This window comes from Mesoplodon densirostris, chromosome 6 (genome assembly GCF_025265405.1).
Source record: "Mesoplodon densirostris isolate mMesDen1 chromosome 6, mMesDen1 primary haplotype, whole genome shotgun sequence".
In the NCBI taxonomy this organism is placed as follows: Eukaryota; Metazoa; Chordata; class Mammalia; order Artiodactyla; family Ziphiidae; genus Mesoplodon; species Mesoplodon densirostris.
Genome location: NC_082666.1, coordinates 12,564,231 through 12,585,758, shown reverse-complemented (window position 1 = coordinate 12,585,758; position 21,528 = coordinate 12,564,231). Strand labels below are relative to the sequence as shown.

General features: G+C 49.2%; 1 protein-coding gene across 2 annotated transcripts in view; it reads left to right on the top strand.

The window, feature by feature from the left end:
* Positions 1-1,946, top strand: part of MRRF (mitochondrial ribosome recycling factor) — a 56,438-nt gene extending 54,492 nt beyond the window's left edge. The window contains exon 8 of one of the 2 annotated variants that reach the window (XM_060101136.1): positions 703-1,946. In XM_060101136.1, the coding sequence (XP_059957119.1) occupies positions 703-780 (78 nt within the window). In that variant the 3' untranslated portion in view covers positions 781-1,946. The remainder of the gene's footprint in view (positions 1-702) is intronic. The other variant, XM_060101135.1, reaches the window with a different exon arrangement.
* The last annotated feature ends 19,582 nt before the right edge of the window (positions 1,947-21,528 follow it).

Here is a 21,528-nt window from a genome sequence, read left to right as displayed (position 1 = left end):
ATAAGAACATTTGCATCAATTTGAATTCCTTTCGGTGATATGTGAGTTTATCCATTTCACCATAGCTCTGGCATTGAATATTATAATTAAAAACCACAACATCAAATTTTGTTAACTATGATAACTAAATTATATCTTGTTTTAATTTGCATTTCTTCAGTGTCTATTGAATTTTCCATGTTTGTTAACCAGAGGTACTTCATCTTTTTTCAGTACTTTTTTTCTGCTTGTCTATTGGGATCTTAATATTCTCCTTATTAATTGGTATGAGGGCTTTATATAGCAGAGTGTCTGAGGTGTAGGGAATTCTAGATGTTCATTAAGGGACAGATAAGACTGGCTTCTCTGCACTCTGTAATAATAGTTAACTATTTTGGGCTGTGCAGTCAGACTGCCTGGGATTAAAGTCTGTCATTGCTGCGTTCTAGCTGTGTATCCTGAACAAGTGATTTTAACTGCCTCAGTTTCCTCATCTGTGAAATGGGAATGATAATACTATCTCATGGTATCTATGTCTTGCCGTTAGGAGTCAATAAGAGTATGTATACAAAGTTCTTAGTATAGTGCCTGGCTGGGATGCAATTCATGTGAGCTTTTGTCACCATTATTATTCCCCAGATAACCTTTCATAGTTCTGGAATATTTCTTCCCCTCCCCTTCTCAGCCCCAGTTATCAGGTTGTCTCATTTTGTGTTTCTGCAGATCAGCCAAATGGCCGACGACACAGTTGCAGAGCTGGACAGACATCTGGCAGTGAAAACCAAAGAACTCCTTGGATGAAAATCCCCCAGGGGCCAGCAGTGCTCCGAAGCCCAGTTTCTAGTGGATCCCATGGGTGGTAAATTGGCACCTCTCTACCCCATCCACACGGAAGGCTGTCACCATGCACTTGTCAGTCCTTGGAAGGCCCAGCCTTCCAGTGGGACACTGTTGATTCTCTTCCTCCTGTCCTCTGTCCACCCCATCTGCTCTGGACCTTCTGGCCTTGGTGGCCCTCAGAGAGTCTCTGTTGCTGACAGAGGGCCTTTACTTGGGCCATTTGCCTTGACTGTGACGTCACCGAGCTGTCAGGACCATTGGCAGGCTTAGCACTGCCTGCTCCTCATCTTGGTAGCCTCCTTTTCAAACAATTAGTCAGGCCCTGTCCCCACCTTTGAACTCTGCTTGGGCCAATGTGGGCCTTCACCTGTGCCTGGATACCTTTGCTAGAGGCCCATTTTCACCAAACAATAAAATCTAAATAAATTGATTGGAAAGAATAACAACCGCAAAGGAAAGGATGGAATCAGTCTGAATTAATGATCTCTGAGTACCTATGTGTAAAGCATCCAGAGCAGTGCTTTTGCTTCTCAGTCATCACACATGCTCTTTTCTCTGCCTGGACTATTCTCCCACTCCTCACCTGGCTGGTCCTGTTCATCCTTGGCTCTCAGCTTGGATAGCACTTCCTTGAGGAAGTCTTCATTTTTCCCCCAACCTAGGACGCCTGTTATTGGCTCTTCTAGCACTGTCCACTGCTTTTATCTGAACCTTAATTGTTCTTTTTGATAATTAGTCTGTATACTTTTAGTTTCCTTAGAAGTTAGCATAATGCCTGGAACATAGTAGGCATTCAAATGTGCTATGAATGAATTGCACATAGTAGCTACTCAACAAATGCTGGCTTCTCTTCCTTTCTTTCTGGTCTTAACACAGTTATTCTGTCATTTTCTACTCTTTCCTTTGTCCTAAACATTTACTTGGTAATGAGATCCCTGTCCCCAGGGCCTACCTGTTATTGATGGACAAGTGGTTTATTGTGGCTCATCTTTGGGTACAAGGTTAAGTTAGTTTCTCCCCCCCAGTAATTTTTTTTCCTTTGTTCTTTTGTTCATTCATTCATTCATAATATAGCCATCATGAGCTAGATACAGTTCTAGGTAATTTTTTTTTTTTTTTTTTTTTTTGGCCGTACGCGGGCCTCTCACTGTCGTGGCCTCTCCCGTTGCGGAGCACAGGCTCCGGACGCGCAGGCTCAGCGGCCATGGCTCATGGGCCCAGCCGCTCTGCGGCATGTGGGATCCTCCCGGACTGGGGCACGAACCCGTGTCCCCTGCATCGGCAGGCAGACTCTCAACCACTGCGCCACCAGGGAAGCCCCTAGGTAATATTTTTAATCTTCACAGTAAACTCACAAGATGCGTATTATCTCCATTTTACAAATAGGAAAACTTAAGACTTGACAATATTAGATAACTTGCCCAAAGTGTTAGGGGGTTTCATGATTCATCGTCAGTCTCATTCTACAGAGAGGGGAGAGCTCAGAGAGGTTACGTTTTTTTGCTTGGGGTTACACAGCTAGCAGCTGGCAGACCTGGGGTCACACTGAGGCCTGATCTCAGTCGTTCTCCTCCCACTTCGTCCTGCTGCTGTCCCAAACGGTGAGCACCAGCTTTGTGCCAGGTACTGTGCTCTGTGCTGGGAATGCAAAGATGGGTGAGATGTGACCCTGACCCCTGTCTTTGAGAGGTGCATGGTCACTGGCCTGAGCTGCTGTCTATGATGTCTTGGGTGGAAGGTAGGAAGTTTATTCCAGTTCTGCCAGATGTCTGCCTTGAGAAAGGAACCCACTCTGGCAGCAGCAGGGCCCGGCTGCCTGCCTTCGAAGCAGCATCCAAGATATCATTGCTGTTTGACTCCTCTCAGACTCTGTCCTGTGCGAGAGGTAATAAGGATTGCACTTCTCCCTCTGCTTGTACTGGCAGAGCAGCTGCAGGACAGCCAGCGGGATTCAAGGTCAGAATTAGGTCAAAGATGAAAGAAGCGAACCATACTCTCCTGCCCCTCTTACCTGTCCTCAGTCCAACCCCATTCACCAGCCCTGAGCAGCCATCACACGATCGGAAGTCAGCTGGGGGAGGGACAGGGATAGAAATAGCAATCAAGGAGCCTTTTTTGGAGTAAGCCACATGGCCGGGGCTTTGCAGCAGTCTTTTGTGAGTGGCCGAAATCCCCCAATCACTGCAAATGTGCTTCTCAAAGATGCAGGATTTTTTAATAAACAGAGGAAATGATAAATTATGTTGTAACTCCACTCCAAAGGCATTTGGTTCTTAACAGCCAAATCCTCTGTAGTCTTTAAATAAACAAAAACTTATTTGGTGAACAGACCGGGGAGGGGGGTAAGGGCGTGGGAGGAGGCGGGAATGAAAGATTTTCTGTACTTGGGTTCCACATGTCAACAATTTCTCTCCTGTGTGTATGTTGGCCAAAGCCGTATATCATGATAAATGAATAAAGGAAAACCTGGAGCCCAGGGCAGTCAGACAGCTCAGCAAATGGCTTTCAGCTGATTGCTCTATTTCAGTTGACATTTATCAGAGAGTTTCTCTGCTACTCTGTGTGTCAGGCCTGCAGTGGTGGCAGGGACAAGAGTGAGACTACCTGTTTGGATGGGCTGAGGAATGAGTAATGCTGGAGCAATTCATTCTCCCTCCTTCAGTCTCTCTCTTTCAAAAAGGAAAGCTGGCTATGGAAATTCTCACACTTGCCAGAAGAATTAACCACCTCCTCTATTCAGTTCAAACCACCTCCTCTATTCAGTTCAACGGCTTTCAAAGTCCCATGAAAAATACAGGCCAAAGAGAATTTGAGAACTTTTTTTTTCTGTTTATTTTTTTCTTCTTTCTTCTACGTGTGTGTGTTAAAATTACAAAAGAAAGGTATGTAAGAAGTTAAAAGAGACACTTATCACAAGTCCTGAATCGTACTCCCTTTAACAATTAGATGTGTATACTTCCAGACCTTTCTCTATGCATGTATAATTTTAAAAAAACAAGGATGGGAACTATTCTGTTCCTATTTTGAAGCTTGCTTTTTTTTTCCCCCAACATATCATGGCCATATCATAGCCGTGTGTGAACAAGTAGATAAAATTCATCCTTTTTCATTGTAATACAGTGTTCCTATGGTATTCCACAATAAGGATGTACTGTAACTTATTTTACTATCACTCATATGATATTTTAAAAAATAATTTCACATGCATTGGAAGATGTTTCTACTTTAAAAAATTTTTTTTTTTTTTTTTTTTTTTGAGGAAAAAGAACCCCTAGTCTAAGTTTATCTCTTTGGTAAGTTCTGCTCTTTATCTCTTTGCTAGATTCTAGTCAGCCTCAGACTAATGTATATTAAGTGTCTCTGTGGACCAGGTACCATGCTGAACACTTTACATGCATGACTACATTTAAACTTCAGAACAATCCTAGCTGGTGTAGGTATTACTCCTATCTGTGTTTACATATTGGAAAACTGAGGTTCAGAAAGGGTATTTAACTTGCCCAAGGTCACACAGTAAGTGCCAAAGTGAAGTTTGAGACTCAGATCTGACTTCAAAGTGGGCTCCTGATCAGTGTGCTTCGGTTTGTAAGTCTTCACTGAGCACTTACTCAGAATGCACCCAGCACTCTTCTGGGCCCTGAAGGTGATATAAGAGAAGCAGAAAGCTCGCTTTGATAAAACAGAAAGCTCTTTCTAGTAAAGGACTGCATGTAAAACAGTACAGTGGCTGGCACATAGTAAACAATGAAGAAATGGTAGCTCTTATGGAGCCAGTAAAGATTACATATTTATACCTCCCCTGTTTGACAGACTCCTCTAGAACGTGTCATAGAACCAGGGAGAACGCGGAACGACCACCCAGCAGTGAATAATAATAATAACAACAATAATCGTATTGACAGCATCAGTAACCAATGTTGGCTAGGTGCTTTTTCATTTTCAAAGTTCTTCTACATCCTTTATCCCATAGAAACCATTGGACGAAGCTTTGCAATTTCTTTTGCTCTAATGTCAGTTTTCATGATGTGTATGAAAAGGTGTATTCTGTATTTTGGTAGGGGAGTACAAGTTCTGTTACATCTACAGGAAATGTATCTTATAGATTATGTTGTTTGGATTTTCTGTATTTTTACTGATTTTTTGACCCCGGATGAGACTTGGACTGAAAGTGGTATGTTTTAGCCTTCTGTTAACGAGCATCTCTATTTCTTCTTGCATTTCCTATAATTTCTGCTCTGTGAAAGCGCTGGTGTGTTGTGGTGCTGCAGAGATAGTCTGACTCTTATCTTCTTCGCCCCATTCAGTGCCAGGAGTCTGAGTTCTGTCTTGTCATATATCAAGATCACAGCCCTTGCTTTCGGTTTGTTTAAGTTTGCTTGGTGTATCTTTCCCATTCCTTTCTTTTTAGCTTTTTTGAATCAGTGTTTCAGGTGTATTTCTTTTGTAGAGTTGGGTTTTGTTCTATCAACCATTCTAAAACTCCTTTCTTATTTTTATCTTTATTTTTAATTGTAAAATACACATTACATAAAATTTGCCAATTTTAACCATTTTAAAGTATACAGTTAAGAGTGTTAAGTACATTCACATTGTTGGGCAGCCAATTTCCAGAACTCTTTTCACCTTGTAGAACTGAAGCTCTGAACCCATTAAACAACTCCCATTCCTCCTCCTCCAGCCCCTGGCAACCACCATTCCATCTTCTGTCTCTATGAATTTAACTGCTCTAAGTACCTCATATAAATAGAATCACACAGTATTTGTCTTGTTGTGACTGGCTTATTTCACTTAGCATAATGTTGTAGCATGTGTCAGAATATCCTTCCTTTTTTTTTTTTTTTTGCGCTACGCGGGCCTCTCACTGTTGCGGCCTCTCCCATTGCGGAGCACAGGATCCAGACGCGCAGGCTCAGCGGCCATGGCTCACGGGCCCAGCCGCTCCGCGGCATGTGGGATCTTCCCGGACCAGGGCACGAACCTGTATCCCCTGCATCGGCAGGCAGACTCTCAACCACTGCACCACCAGGGAAGCCCCTATTCTTCCTTTTTAATGCTGAAAAATGTTCTATTGTCTGTATATATGAGACTCCTTTCAATAGGTGACTTCAACCCGTTTATATTTACTGATAATACTGATATGTTTAGTAGAACCCAGTTACTCTTTCTTTCTGTGCAATATTAACACTAGGTGACTTGGTGGGGGTTTTTTGCTTTTTTTTATTTAGTTTTTTTAATATACAGCAGGTTCTTATTATCTATTTTATACATATTAGCATTAGGTTGAGAAGGGTTGCTTCTGCAGAGAGGAAGTTACTGTTTGTTGAATGAATACATGAGTGATGATCCTTGTCTCTTATATTCCTTTCTTCTGGTCTCTGTTTTTTGGGGTTTTTTAAAAATTTATTTTTGGCTGCATTGGGTCTTTGTTTCTGCTCACAGGCTTTCTCTAATTGTGGCGAATGGGAGCTGCTCTTCGTTGCGGTGTGCAGGCTTCTCATTGCGGTGGCCTCTCTTGTGGAGCACGGGCTCTAGGTGCGTAGGCTTCAGTAGTTGTGCAATGCGGGCACAGTAGTTGGTGGCTTGCGGGCTCTAGAGCGCAGGCTCAGTAGTTGTGGCGCACGGGCTTAGTTGCTCCACGGCATGTGGGATCTTCCCGAACGAGGGTTCCAGCGGCTGTCCCCTGCATTGGCAGGCGGATTCTTAACCACTGTGCCACCAGGGAAGTCCCTGGTCTCTGTTTTAATCAGTCCTGTGCTGTTAGGTTAGATCAACCTGAAACATAGCCTTTATGATGTGACTCTTCTACCCCAGAACCTTCCATGGCTCCCCATTGCCTGCTGAATTATGTCCAAACTCTTCTCCCTGGCATTCAGTAACTTCTGCAGTCTCTCTCTTTAGCTGTGATACACCTCCCATGACTACTCTATTAATACAGCTAGTGCCTACGCTGAATGGAATTATTAGCTTTTCTAACATTTTGTGCTGCTTTCTTTCACCTCCATGTCTTTTCTTTGCCTGGTGTGTGCTCCTTTAAATCCCTGCCCAACCCAGTAGGCAAAATTTCTATCTAACCTTTAAAGGCCTTGGTCCCACGTCCTTCCTTGCACCAACCCATCCATTTCTTTAACTATTCCTCCTCATCCTGACACCTACGTATGCATATTGAGCATCTCCACTTGGATGGGCCTTATGCACCCGAACTCCGCCGGCCCTGCCTGGATGGCACGTGCCCCCCAGGCTTGCTCCCTGTCCTGCGTTTCCTCGGAGTGGCATCACCTCCACCCAGGTGCCGAGCCGGGACGTCAGGAGCCACCTGTGCTCCCCGGCCCTCACCCCCTCATCCAGTTAAGTCACCAGGTCCTGTCAGTTCTGGCTGCAAAGCGCTCTGCTTTCCTTTCTGGGTGCACCCTTGAATGGTGTGAACCACCCTTGAGTGGGGCGACCCCGGGAACAGATGTGGCACGTGTCCCAGGCGGGCCTTGCTGGGGTCTCTGGCCCTGCCTCTGAGAGCACCGCTGGCACTAGATGAGCCTTGTGTAAGTCCCCTGAAGGGAAGTGCCCTGATTTTTAACCTTCGGTCCCCTGACAAGCACAGTGCTGGGCTCAGAGCAGGTGTTAAGGAAATGTTTGTCCAGTTGTAACGGGCCTGCCAGGCCTTGAATACAAATGAAGTCAGTTTATATCAGTAATCCATAGTTTCTCTAATTACTCTCACCTGCTTGCTGAGCCCTCCAGCCTTGTCTGCTCTGTAGGCCTCGGGAATCTCTGGGCATCTCCTAACGGCTTCCTCCCAAGCGTCCAGGATCCCCGGCACCCACCATACTCCTCTCCCGCCCAGGCTAGCCTTGCTGGCGCCTGTGGCCACGCATGCCCCTGGAGCGGGCTCGCCTGTGCTCCTACTGGGAGTGTCAGCTTCGGTGACAAGAGTGCTGGCTCCCGGGCTTGGGATGCCTGAGCATGTTAGGTGGGGTCTCTGAAGAAAGGGGGAGAAGTTTCCTTCCCTAATCCCAGACTGCCCTCGGGATCAGCTGAAATCACCACGTCTTTGCTGTTAAGAATAACAAGTCCTGGGCTTTTGCTATGTATTAGGCAACTCTAGAGATTATTAGTTTGCTCATTTTAGAAATGAGGAAACATGACGCACAGAGAGGTTAAGTTACTTGTTCAAAGACACACAGACCAGAGGAAGACTTAGAACACAGGGAGTCTGGTGTCTGCCCGCCTCAATACAGTATTTTAAGTAAGAGACCAGAGGGGCTAGAAAGGACCTTGTGAGGTGCTGAAGTGGCCAGTGAGAGCTCGTGGGCTGTCCCAGTTTTGCCCTTTCCACCGTCAGTGAAGGTCCTGCCACTTCCCTATGGGTACCAAGGAAGGGCTTGGGCAAGATCAGTGGTTTCCACCTCAGCCAGAGAACCGCTGCTGCCCCCGACAACATTTGCACCCATTTGAGGCAAAATAAGTAAGACAAAGGCAATGTAGCAAATGTTTCCATGAAGTTAAATTTATTTAACTTCAAGGACTATTCTGTATTCTTACATCTTGCTCGTCCTACTTTTGTTTTTGGTGTTAAAATATTCTTTCTCTAAGGGAATGGTAAGAAGTTGGTAATACTAAAAAAAAAAATCCTCGCTTAGAAAACTCAACAGTTGGTCACCTTCTGTTGGTCCTCTCCAATTTTTTTTTTTAACCGTACGGATGCATGAATCGCAAAGTCTGGGAGCTGTGGGACCTCCCGCCTACTCCTAGAGCTGACACCCCCCGAGGCTGTCATCCCAGGGAAGCCGGAGCTGTAACCTGGGAGAGAAGCGAGGGAGGGAGGCGGTTTGACCTTTGTGGGTGTCAGGGACCCCGTGGGTGAGCAAGCAGTGGCGGTGAGGCAGGGGTTAGCACAGGACAATAGTCAATCAGCAGGGTTCAGAGACCCTCCAGGGAGGACGGATGAGCAGGGAGAGGTGAGTCAGAGAGAGGAGAGAGGGAAGCAGAGACAGACAGGGAGAGACAGAGAGATGCACGCAGGGCCAGAGGGAGGGAGGGAGAGGGGCAGAATCAGAGACAAAGGCACGCCCGCGTGCACACGTGCACGTGTACAGCACAGGGATTGGCAGGTAGAGACAGATAGAGACGGTCACAGAAACAGCAACACATGGTGACAATGAGACCATTAACCAGTATTCCTAAAGAGAGACACTGGATAGGCAGAGACAGAGACACACAGGGAGCTAGAGGAATACACACAAAGAGAGAAGGCGACAGAAAGCCAGGGAGAGAAACACAGAGAGATGGTTTAAAAAAATAAAAAGGAAAGAAAGAAAAGAGAAATGGAAAGAGACACACACCTAGACGCAGGCTAAGCAAGGCAGACAGAGACAGAGACGGGGAGAGAGTGAGCCAGGCGGGCGGCTTTGCCGTGCGGGGGTCCCAGGTTTGCAGCGCAGGGTGTGGGTGGAGGAAGAGGCAACACCGGGCCGGGGCTGCAGGGACCAGATAAGGACGCCTGCCAGAAGAAAGCAGGGGAAGGAAAGACGTTTACGAATCCCGGGGGGAGAAAGCCAGGGAGGCTGCCCCAGGCCCGGGAGAACAATGGGTACTTGACTTCAGTGGGTCATTAATGAGACAATTAATGGAAAGCGTAACAGAGGCCTCCCCAGGGAGGACTTGGCGAGTGGATAAGTGGAGTTATTGTGAAGGCCAAGCGGGTGGTTCTAAGTGGGGGGGCCTGTCCCCACAGTCCCAGATGTCCAGCATGCCAACTGCAGATTCCCAGCCTGAGGCATGGGACCCCCCCCCAGCTCCCCACCAAGTGCCCTGTGCTCCCCCACCCTGGACCCCTGCCAGCCCCCAGAGGTGGCCCCAGCCTCCGTATCCCATGCTTCTGCTGCTGTTGCTCTCTCTACCTCGAGTGTTATCCCTTGATTATCCGCATCCTTGGAAACCCTACCCATTCCAGGGATAAATAAATGTGGTGCATCCATCCAATGCAATGATGAGTCAGGGCCATATGTTTCAATAAGAATAGGGCTCCCGAAACATATTCTAACGGGCAGTGGAAAAAGCAAATGGGGTCGTATAAACAGTGTGACACCACTTATGTAAATTAGAATGACTGGAACACAAAGCAGTTCTTTTTTAAACTATGCCTGTCTTTATTTTGCATTATAAAATTGTCTTTTTAAAGGGAGGGTTGTGAAGGGATACTTTCCAAATTCATAATGGTAGATTGCTACTGGAGGGTGGGGGGATGGCTTAAAGGATACTTAATGTCATCTCACATATATAAATATAGCTGAACACTTGACAGTATGGTAACTTGGGGTTGTGAATATAGAAGTGGTTGTTACCTTCTTCTCTATCTTTTTTTTTTTTCTATACTTAAAAAAATTTTTTTGAGAGAGACAGAGACAGAGACATCCTGGCCATCCTCCAGACCCAGCTCAATGCCACCTCCTGCAGGAAGCCTTCCAGGAACTCACCTCCCAATCAGATGTGGTCTCCCTTTGCCCCGGTGCCAAACTCTCAAGGCTCACAGCACTTTCCCTCTTGTGTTTCCCTTTGTGACTGTGTCTCCCATGGGCTGTCTTCTGCACTGGGCTCCTGTCAGCACAAGGCCGGCGTGGAGGTAGTGCCCAGGGATGCCTGTGAGACTGAAACTCACTCTCCTTCCCACTGCTATAGGAGGCAGCCCACCGAGCTCTGCTCACATCTTAGACCCAACACACAATTGGTGTTGGTGGGGGAGGGGGGTCCTGAAAGTCAAAACATGGCTTCCAGAATGTGGATCTAGGGAGGGGAGCAGCTGCCATTCAAAAATGTTCACGGAGGAAGGAGGAGGTCTCGTTTACTGTGACCAGAAAATCTTCCCACCCTGGTCAGCTGACTGTAGCACCATTGCTAACAGAGCCTCAAGCTAGAGTCCCAGCAGAGCCCCCCCTACGTCCCCAGTGGGGCATAAAGGCATTGGCTCCTTCTACCCAAACCTACCCACTAAGCCCCCGAATTCAACCCAGTGAATCCCAGTTGCTGGTAAAATGGAGCCATTGTGGAGGTGGCAGGAAGGCCCAGTCCTGGCCCACCCACCCGGGCAGACATGGGCCCATCCATCACAGCAGCGCCATTTACTGAGCGATTCCTCTATTCCGAGCTACATTATCTAATTTAATTCTCACAGTAACCCCTGTTTTACAGGAGAGACCTTAGAAAGGCTGACTTGCTCAAGGTCACAGGATGGCAGTAAGGGTTAGAGCTGAGACTCCAGTCTCGTGTCTGGGTGGCCGGGCTCCTTACTTCTAGGCAGCTCCCTCATTGTATAAGGGATACATTGTATAAGGGATTGTATACATTGTATAAGGGATACATTGTATAAGGGAATACATTGTATAAGGGAATACTGAGGCCCAGAGAGGGAAGAACTCATGCATTAACAGCATAAGTGAATGCCAGAGCTGGGACTTGATTCCAGATTTTGCGACTGCTTACCCGCTCACCTGCCCCAGGCTGCCCAGTGGAGTCTACCATATAGCAGGATTTTTTTTTAATTTATTGATTGATTGATTGATTTTTGGCTGTGTTGGGTCTTCGTTTCTGTGCGAGGGCTTTCTCTAGTCGCGGCGAGCAGGGGCCACTCTTCATCGCGGTGCGCGGGCCTCTCACTGTCGTGGCCTCTCCCGTTGTGGAGCACAGGCTCCAGATGCGCAGGCTCAGTAGTTGTGGTTCACAGGCCTAGTTGCTCCGCGGCATGTGGGATCTTCCCAGACCAGGGCTCGAACCCGTGTCCCCTGCATTGGCAGGCAGATTCTCAACCACTGCGCCACCAGGGAAGCCCTATAGCAGGATTTTTAATCCACTGGGCTTGGCAGTGTCATTATGCCTTCATGGGACGTAAAACTGTAGGGTTTGGGGGAGGAGGGAGGGACCTTGGAGATCATCTTGTTTGATTCCCTCTTTGTCGTGATAAGGAATTTAAGGCCGAAGGAAGGCAAGTGACTCACAGGGCCTCTTTGATGTCAGGAAGTCCAGGCCAAAGAAACCAGCCTCCTGACCCACGGAGTCCCTTGGGTTCTCAGAACATATTGACCCCAACTTTAAAGCCCACTTTAATAATCGGTACCTTGGTAGCCAAACCCGGAGTAGCTTGGAAATTATAAACTAGAATGTCGAGGAGAGCATCGTCCACACCGAGATATCTGTTAAATGCTGAATACATGAATGAATGAATGAATGAATGAATGAATGAATGGCTGCCAGGCTGATTTCTGCCTCCCGCCTGGTTTTCCTTCCTCTGTCAGATTAATCATCTTAAACCAGCCTTTGCCATGACGTGGCCCTGCTCAAGAGCTGGATAGCTCCCCATTGCCTGGATAACTGAATCACCTCCTTCGTTCCTTCATTACGGTGGAGGCCCCTCCGACCCGTTGTCCGTAGAGTGACCTGTTCAAAATGCAGATCATGCTGCTCCCCTTCACAGCTCCCTATAACCTCCAGACAAAAGCCCCAGATTCTCACCCCGAGGTCTTAACTGCAAGGTTTGACTTGGACCGTCTTTCCAATCCCACCTCACAGCAGGCTCTCCCTTCCTCTGGCTCCAGTTGGCCCTGGCTGTGACTTCTCTCAGGTGCCCACACGTGCCTGTGGCTTCAGGGACATGCCATTCCTCCTGCCTGGGGCACTCCAGACCCTGCGCCACCTGGCTCACTCCTATACATCCTTTAGATCTCAACCTAATGTCTCTGCTTCCAGACAGCCTTCCCTGACCTCCCCAGATGGGATTCATACCCTCCGTTGGCGGTTCCCCACAGCCAGTCGTCTGTCCCCAGCACTGCACCATCCCATTTGATTATACCTAACATCTTCAATGCCTATATTCTGCCCAGACTGTGAGCTCCGAGTGGGCAGGGTCTGTCTTATTCACCAGCCCGGGCTTAGTGCCGGAACAAAGCCTGGCACACGCTGTGTCCTCAATAAGTATTTGATGAATGATTGAAAAAGTAGATTTGGCTCTTTGTTGAAATTGATTTATTTATTCAACAAATATTTATTGAGCATCTACTACGTGTCAAGCATGGTTCTCCACACCCCACAGTGGTGAATAAACCACCACAAAGTCCCTGCCCTCATGGAGCTTACAGTCTACTTGGAAGAGGCAGACATTAGAGAGATAAAGAAGTAACACAAGGCCAGGCATAAGTGCTATGAAGGGGAATAAAGCAGGGGTAAGGGAAAAGCACTCAGTGTGTAGGTTTGGTGGGAGGTTGCCAGTTTCGATGGGGTAGTCAGGGAATGCTGCATGGAGGAGGTGACATCTCAGTGATGAGCCAGGGCTCCTGAGAAACACAGAGCCTCTGCCTCCCTTGGTCAGGCTGGGCCCTAGGTGTGTCCAGGCATGATAGTCCCAGATCCCCAAACCCTCCCTGCCTCCCAAGGGCGGAAGCAAAAGGAACCCAGAAGAGGACTTTGGCCAAGGTTTTGAGGCGGGTGTGGAAGCCCAGAGCTGCTCTTCACAGCAGCCATGATTGGGCTCTTTCTGCATGGCGAGAGGTGGCGACTGCTTTGTGCACCAAGGACTTGGCTGATTGTGGCCGGGCGATTGACACCCACAGACCGCGGCCGCCAGGGTTTACCGCGCACGCCAGCCCCGCGGCGGGCCGTGCGCAACGCGGCAGCCCAATCTCGCCTCCTATATTCAGAGTTGATTAGACGCTATTTCTGCCTGGATTTTCAGAAGGCTCAAGAGCTTTTTTAATCACTACAGTGGCTCATTACGGTTTTGCAGTGACACTCATGTCCTTCAGTTCTCTTCTCAGATTAGATTCTATAGTCAGATGAATATTGGATGATTTCATTACATACAAATGCAATCAACAGTTTTGCATAAATTTCTTCTCTTTTCTTGAGTTTCAATTGACCCCAGCACCCATGGTGGCAGGCACGATCCACATGCAAATGAGCTGGGTTTGCAGCCGCGGAGAGGGGCCTGCAGGAGGCGGGCACTCACACCAGACCGGGAGGGAGCCGGGAGGGAGCTGGGATGGCTCAGGTTTGGGAAAGGGGCCTGGGGGGAGGGGATGCCACCGCGGCCAAGGCGGGGCACCCCCTTCGGATGATGTTCCTGTAGGTAAACTGAGGCACGGGGATGCTCAGAGCCGGGCAAAGAATGGAATGTGGAGCTTCAGGCCTGGCGTCTGGGCGGGGAGGCGTGCCCTCAGGATGCTTGGGGACGTGTCTACTTGACCACTGGTGTGGACGTGTTTCAATATTTTTACAACTGGCAGGACCTTAACAGTGCATTCCAGCTGAATGTCAGCTCTGACCCGACGAAGGCTGCTGCTGTTGCTGGTAGTCATAGTATCATCATAGTCATCATCATCATTTCTCCTGGAGGCCTCGAGCTATTGCCCTGCGGGCGGGCGATCAGCAAAAGTCTAAAAAAGGCACACAGGAAACTTGGGAGCCTGGGGCAGCTGCCCTTGCCTCACTTCCTTGATTTCTCTCCTTCTCTTTTGGGTGAAGGGGCAGGATATTCTCGGAATTGGGCCTGGGAAGGCTCCCAGTCTCTCCCTTATCTGGTGATGGAATCCTTTCCACCACCTGCCTGTGGACGCACCTGGCAGCCTGTGCTTGTTCTCCCCTGGGGCTGAGGAGCTCCCTGCCTGCAGCAAGCCTGGTCCAGCTTTCTCAGCTCCTTGCTGACCAGGTGAACCTGACCCCGTACCCTGGGCCCACAGCCCACCTCTGCTCCCTCCTCTCTCTGACCCGTGGCACCCCCTGAGGTCTACAGTGCGGACTGTGCTCTGCTGAGTCACCTTTCCTAGGGCTGGGCTTCTCAATTCCTGCAGTGTCTCCTCCCAGGAGGTAGCCTCCAGCCTCCTACCAGGTCTGTCCTCCAGATGCTCCTGGTGGCTGTCAGGGTTCATAGTCCAGGCCTGGACTCAACACCAGGCATGAGGCTGGAGGGTAACGTGGGGATTAAGCTCTGTGTGTGGTCAGGGGACCCAGGGCCAACAGCTGTGCACCTCAGGGAGCGGGCTGGGGGTAGGGGAGAAGCAGGAAGGGAACAGGATGTTCGGGCCTGAGGGTCGGCAAGGACAGGGGTCTGTGCATCTCAAACCTCACTTCCTTCAGGTAGGTTCTTTTTTCAAAGCTCCCATGTACACAGACATGGCACAGACAGTGTAGGATCAGGGACCCAGAGAGAGGTATGTGGATGCACAAGTGGTCGGGTTCCCATCCCATCAGGGATGTGACCCAAGCTTCAGTCTTCCTCATGGACACGATGGAACTTCGAAGTGGATAGAGCCAGAGCCACACCCATGGGCATGGATGGGACACATCTGTGCTACCACAGCCCCAGGCTCAGGCCCTTGCCTATCACTGCCCTCTACTCCCCAGAGTGGGGTTAGAGAGATCCAGGAGTCTGAACAGAAGCAGGGGAGCCCTGTACTGCTCCCATGTTGCTGGTGGGACCACTGAGGTCCAGAGAGGGGAAGGTCAGGCAAAGAGCCACACAGCATGAAGCCAGAGCCTCCTGACACGGTCTGAGGCTGCTTCCCCGCTCCCTCTGGCTGCTCCTGAGGACCAGTCCCTTGCCATTCTGTCCTGTGCACAGTCACGAAGGGCCCTTCTTCCCAGCTGAATGGATCCACCCCTCACTGCCTGTCCGTCTGCCGTCTGCTGCTTTTCAGTCTCCCCAGGCTCTTCTTTCTGTTTGCATCTCTGTGTGCATTTTTTTCCCTGTCTCTCTCTGTCTTCATCCTTGAGTCTGTCTCTATGTCCCTTCCTCCCCTTTCTCTCTCTGCCCCCATCCCTCTTCCCATCTCTCTACATCTGACTGCCAGGTCCCTTTGCCAGGCCACATCTGCTCCTTGCTCTCAGCTGCTGTGTGACCAGAGCTGGCCTCTGTCTGGGGTTGGAAGATCTGAGACCCCCTGGGCTGTCCCCCTTAGATCTGTGGTCCCTGGAAGGAGGAGGTTGGGGGAGGGAGGTGGTGTCTGAACTTTTTGGGGCCTTCCTGCAGTGGCCAGCACTGGGCCATTCATTTTCTCTCCCAGGCAAGGACAGCAGGAAAGCAGCCATCCTTCTTTCATCACAGAGCTATTCTCACGCCAGCCTGGGAGAGGGGGCTGGGAGGTGGGCTAGGCAGTGTTGAAGAGGGCTCCCATTGATTCCGCAGTCAGGTGGGGGTCATCCTATCCAGGCCCCCAACTTTCAGCTGCCGTCTCTGGTGCCCCCCCCCCCCCCCGTGGAAGCTCCATGACTACCCATCTTCCCTCCAGGTCCTCCTGGCAGAATGTACCTGGTCCACCAACCCAGTGGAAATCTGGTTTGTACCCACCTTGCCACTTTTCCCTGCTCACCTCTGTCTCACCCAGGCACAGAGGAGTGCTTTCCTCTGATGGACCTGCTTTCTGACTCTGTGCCTCGGTACATGCAGGGCAGAGAGGAAAAGGCTGGGCTCCAGAGGCTGGCAGGTCGGTGCCAAATCCCAGCTCTGCCACCTGCCAGCTGGGTTGTCTCAAGCAAGCAACTTAACCTCTATGAGTCCGGTGTCTTCCTCCATAAAATGCAGATAACACTCCTTCCCTTGCAAGGCTGGCATGAGGACTTATAATTTATGTGAAAGTACCTGATCCAGAGCTGGGCACAAAGTAGACACGTGCTAAAGCATTTGTTGTGAAAAAACGAATGTGTAAATAACAAATGAATAGTAGAATTGAGACCTGTATAAGTGGGGTGTGGGGAGGGAATGCCAGGTGTCAGGAATGGCACAGGCAAGGGCATGGAGGTAAGAGGTCTTGGAGAGGGACCAGGGAGCCATGAGTGCTCAGTACGGATGCAAAGTCCAAAATCCCAAAGGGAAGTGTCAGGTAGCAGGGACGGGAATGGTCAGAGGATAAGGAACTTGCTGAGAGTCAGTGATGCACCAGGCAGCTAAGAGTAACTGTAGCAGCAGCCGTCAGGAGTAGAGGCCCTGTGCTGAAGCATTTACAAGCATCAGCTCATTTAATCTTCACAACACCCCTGTGAAGGAGATGCTATTATTATTCCCACTTTACAGATGAGGAAATTGAGACCTGGAGAAGTGACAGCTAACAATTGTCCCCGCCAGGATTTTTTTTTTTTAATACTCCTTGCTATGAACTGAACTGGGTCCCCTCAAAATTCATATGTTGAAGCCCTAACTTTCTTTTTTTTTAATGTTTATTTATTTATTTATTTTCTTATTAGTCATCCATTTTATACACATCAGTGTATACATGTCAATCCCAATCTCCCAATTCATCACCTGCCCCCCCACCCCCACCCCCGCTGCTTTTCCCCCTTGGTGTCCATACGTTTTTTCTCTACTTCTGTGTCTCAATTTCTGCCCTGCAAACCGGTTCATCTGTACCATTTTCAAGGTTCCACATATATGCGTTAATATACGATATTTGTTTTTCTCTTTCTGACTTACTTCACTCTGTATGACAGTCTCCACCTCACTACAAATAACCCAATTTCGTTCCTTTTTATGGCTGAGTAATATTCCATTGTATATATGTACCACATCTTCTTTATCCATTCGTCTGTCGATGGGCACTTAGGTTGCTTCCATGTCCTGGCTATTGTAAATAGAGCTGTAATGAACATTGTGGTACAGGACTCTTTTTGAATTATGGTTTTCTCAGGGTATATGTCCAGTAGCGGGATTGTTGGGTCATATGGTAATTCTATTTTTAGTTCTTTAAGGAACCTCCATACTGTTCTCCATAGTGGCTGTATCAAGTCCCCACCAGGATTTGAACTGTGGCTTAGTCTGCCTCCGAAGCTGGTCCCTAGGCCCCTTCCAAAGGAAGGACCGCCCCCTACAATCTCTTGCCTGGTGAGGCCAGGTGAATAAAAAGGCTTAAAAACACGTTTGGTTAGTGAAGGAGAGTAAAGAAGGCATAATCGGAGGGCCCAGATATCCAGAAAATAGATGCTTGGTGCCAGTGAATCAGGGAAGACTTCCTGGAGGGAGCTGAGCACAGAGGCAAGAGTCATGGCCCAGAAGTGAGACTGAGGTGGCCCTGCTGGGGGTGTGGGCATGCTGACACAGGGGTGACACTAGAGCACAGGGGCTCTGCTACCGGACAGCATGGGGCTCTTGACCCGGATCTGCTTTCTACTGGAGTCCGTGTCCTTGGTCCCACCTGGCCCGGCTGGGCCCTCCTCTTGCTAGTCCCGAGAGAGTGGGAAGGGCAGGCTTCTGACTACTCCAGACCCGAGCCCCCTTCCCGGCTCTGCTACCCTCTTGTTGCAGGGCCTTGGCTGAGATGCCTCCCCTTTCTGATCCTTACTTTCTCCACCTGTGAAATGGGAGTAACTGTGCCCACAAGCTGAGTGCAGCTGCAGGTCAGAGACACGGGCACAGCTAGCACAGGGCCAGGTGCAGAGGAAGTGCTGAGCCATGTCAGCTGCTGACCCCCTCCCCAGGGCCCCCAACCCCTAGAGCAGCCCCAGACCCCCAATTCAGAGCATCAAAAGCCAAAAGACAGGGTGCGTGCTGCTGTGGTCAGACTCTGAAGCCAGACTGCCTGCCTCTTTCTTGCAAGGTGCACTTGAATACTTAACCTAGTTCTGTAGTTTCCTCATCTATAAAATAAAGATTATACCAGAAGCCCAGAAGCCCTTATCTAAAACCTGTGAAGTCGGAGGGTTTCAAAGCTTTTCTGATTCTAAAGTCTATTACAGAACACACCCCATATACTGTACAACCTCCCCATGGGGTCTAGGGCATTTCTTATGATGAAATTTATTCACATTTTTTTTCAACAAAATGTGTGAATATTCATACCAGGTAGTGAAATGAAGACCAAAATAGTTTCTCCTTAGTTCAGGTCGCCAAACCTATGTAAAATCTTTTGATCACTGAAAGTTGTAGGATGTCAACATTGTGGAGAAGGGATTGTGGGCCTGGAGTGTTTGCCTCACGGGGCTGACGTGTGGATAAGATCAGTTACTACACACAAAGTATTCAGAACCACGCCTGGAACACGTGAGCGCTCCCACATGCTATACAGTGGGTCCCTCCCCTGCTCCAAACCCTCCCATGGCTCCCATGTCCTCAGGGTAAAGGGCAAGCAATTTCGAGGGAGGCCCTCTGTGATTGGAGCCCTAACTCCAGCCTCAGGGCAGACCCTGCATACCCTAAACTTTAGCTTCATCAGCTTTTTTCAGTTCCTCATACACACTGGGCTCTCTCTCTCTGCAGGCTGTTGAACTTGCTGTATCTTCTGCCTGAAATGTCCCCCTTACAAACACCCTTTCTTAATTGTTTCATCCTATAAGTCTTACAGCCTCACCTAAGCAGAAGTCACATGACAGGAGAACTGCCGGTCTCCTCTGCTGGCTGTGATGTCTGGGAAAGCAGTGACCATGTGCACATTCTTCTCTGGCATCCAGTTTGTGTGAATGAATGAACCTCCTCACCCATCAATGGTGTTGCCACTAACTCGGGGACTGAATACGTGCTTGCTGAATGAATAAATGAAACACAGCTCTGGAGGGAGGATCCCACCCCCATATGTACCCCAGGAGAAGATTCTTGGAATGTTCTTCCCTTCCCCCACCCATCCAGGTTTCTTAAATGATTTTTTTAAAAGGGACCCAATCCATGCCGGGGGCCAGCAGGGCCCCCAGGATGGAAGGGCTTGGGGGGGAGGCGGCTTCAGTACATTAGGCAGAAAGCACTTGTCCGGGGTTGGTAGAGGCCTCTGGAGCCCAGGGAGCAGGGGGCGGGGGGAAGGGGCCTCCAGCACTCTGGACAATTGTTGTAAAATAAACTTCATAATCAGGTAAATGCGTTCGTGCAGGGGATGGTTCCCGTGCAGCTGCAGGCGTCCCCCCAGGCCCCGGAGGGGACCTGTCTAATCTCAGGGTAATGAAAACATGGGTCCAATTATGGTGGAGGGCCGAGGCCCGAGCCGTGGACGGAGTGGGGAGCTGGGCCCCTGGCAGCGGAATTAGAACATTTAAGCTGTCAGGCCGAATCCGGGAAGGCCTGATTACCTGGCCCGAGAAGGGGCCGCTTTGGTTTGGTGTCGACTATAATTTCCTGGCCACCAGCCGTGAAGCCAGGGGCCACCTTTTCTCCTCTGCGATGGGGGTCCAGGTCCTGCATCTCTGGCCTCCACCCCTCCAGACCCACTTAGAGACCTTAGGCTGGCCTGGGTCTCCCAAGCTGCCTGTGCGGGGCAGAAAGAGGAACAGGTACATGAGTGACACGTGCTGGGTGTGTGTAATAACCTGGACACAGGTTAAGGAGGGTGTGTACACTGGCCATGTGTGAATGACACGTGCGCAGGAAGTGGATAGGGAACAGGTAGTGTGGATATCCTGGTTCTGTGTAAATGATGCATGTGTCTGTGTGGATTACGTGCAGCTGATCCAGCACCGAGGTGTGTGGGTGACTCATGCATGTGGGCTGTGTGTACAGGATACCCGTGTGGACGTGTGCACATAGCAGGGCTGTGGCTACACAGGTTATATGTGGTGTGTGTTCACAGTTGTATGTGCTGGTCTGTAAGTGCCACGAGAGCAGGGATCAAATTTGCCTTGCTGATTGCTGGCACCTAGCTGGCTGCCTGGCTGCGTGGATAGGTGTTGATGATATAAATGTTGAATGAATTCACATCTGTGTGATAGGTACATGGGAGATGTGTGATGCATGTATTAAAAGTAGGAGCAGATGGGGCTTCCCTGGTGGCGCAGTGGTTGAGAGTCCGCCTGCCGATGCAGGGGACACGGGTTCGTGCCCCGGTCCAGGAAGATCCCACATGCCGAGGAGCGGCTGGGCCCGTGAGCCATGGCCGCTGAGCCTACACGTCCGGAGCCTGTGCTCCACAACGGGAGAGGCCACAACAGTGAGAGGCCCACGTAACACACACACAAAAAAAAGTAGGAGCAGATGGAGTCTGCATGGTGTGTGTGCCTGCTGTGTGCGTTACTTGTCCCCATTGTGTGATATGGGGGCAGGAGTGGTGGAACACTTCGAGGGCCTGAACTTGAACTGTGTGGCCACACAGACCTGTGCTCCAGGCCTGCCTCCTCCACTTACAGGTTGTGTGATCTCAGTCAATTCACTGAACCTCTCTGAGCCTGACTTTTCTCATCTGTAAAATGGATAATAACAATAAACACTGCAAACTTTCACTGAGCACTTACTATGTGCCTGGTACGGTATTATTATTTCCATGCATTGTTATCTTACTGACGTTTCACAATAACCCTCAAAGTAAGTACTTCTAGTGCCCCCATTTTACAGATGGGGAAACTGAGGCTCTCAGAGGTTACATAATGGTGAAGCCAGGATTCAAACCCAGGCAATCTGACTGCAGTGTGAGCTTTTAACTGCCAGGTTAAACAGATAGTACCTATTTCGTAGGGTTGTCCTAAGATAATCCAAGTAAAACACCTAGCACTGTATCTGGCACATAGTAAGTATCCTGTAAATATTATTACTATTATTTGCATATGATACATGTGTATTGGATGTATAAACAGGTACAAGGCAATATATGGGAAATGTGCATACAGTATATTTGTGTGGGAGAGACTTGTTGTGGGAGAGGCCTGTGTAGGTGTGTTTGTGAGAGGGGATAGTATAGGCATCCATTTACGCAAGGTTTACGATACATGTACTCGGGTATATGCTTATGTGATATATTTTACATAATGAACACAAGGCGTAAATAAATG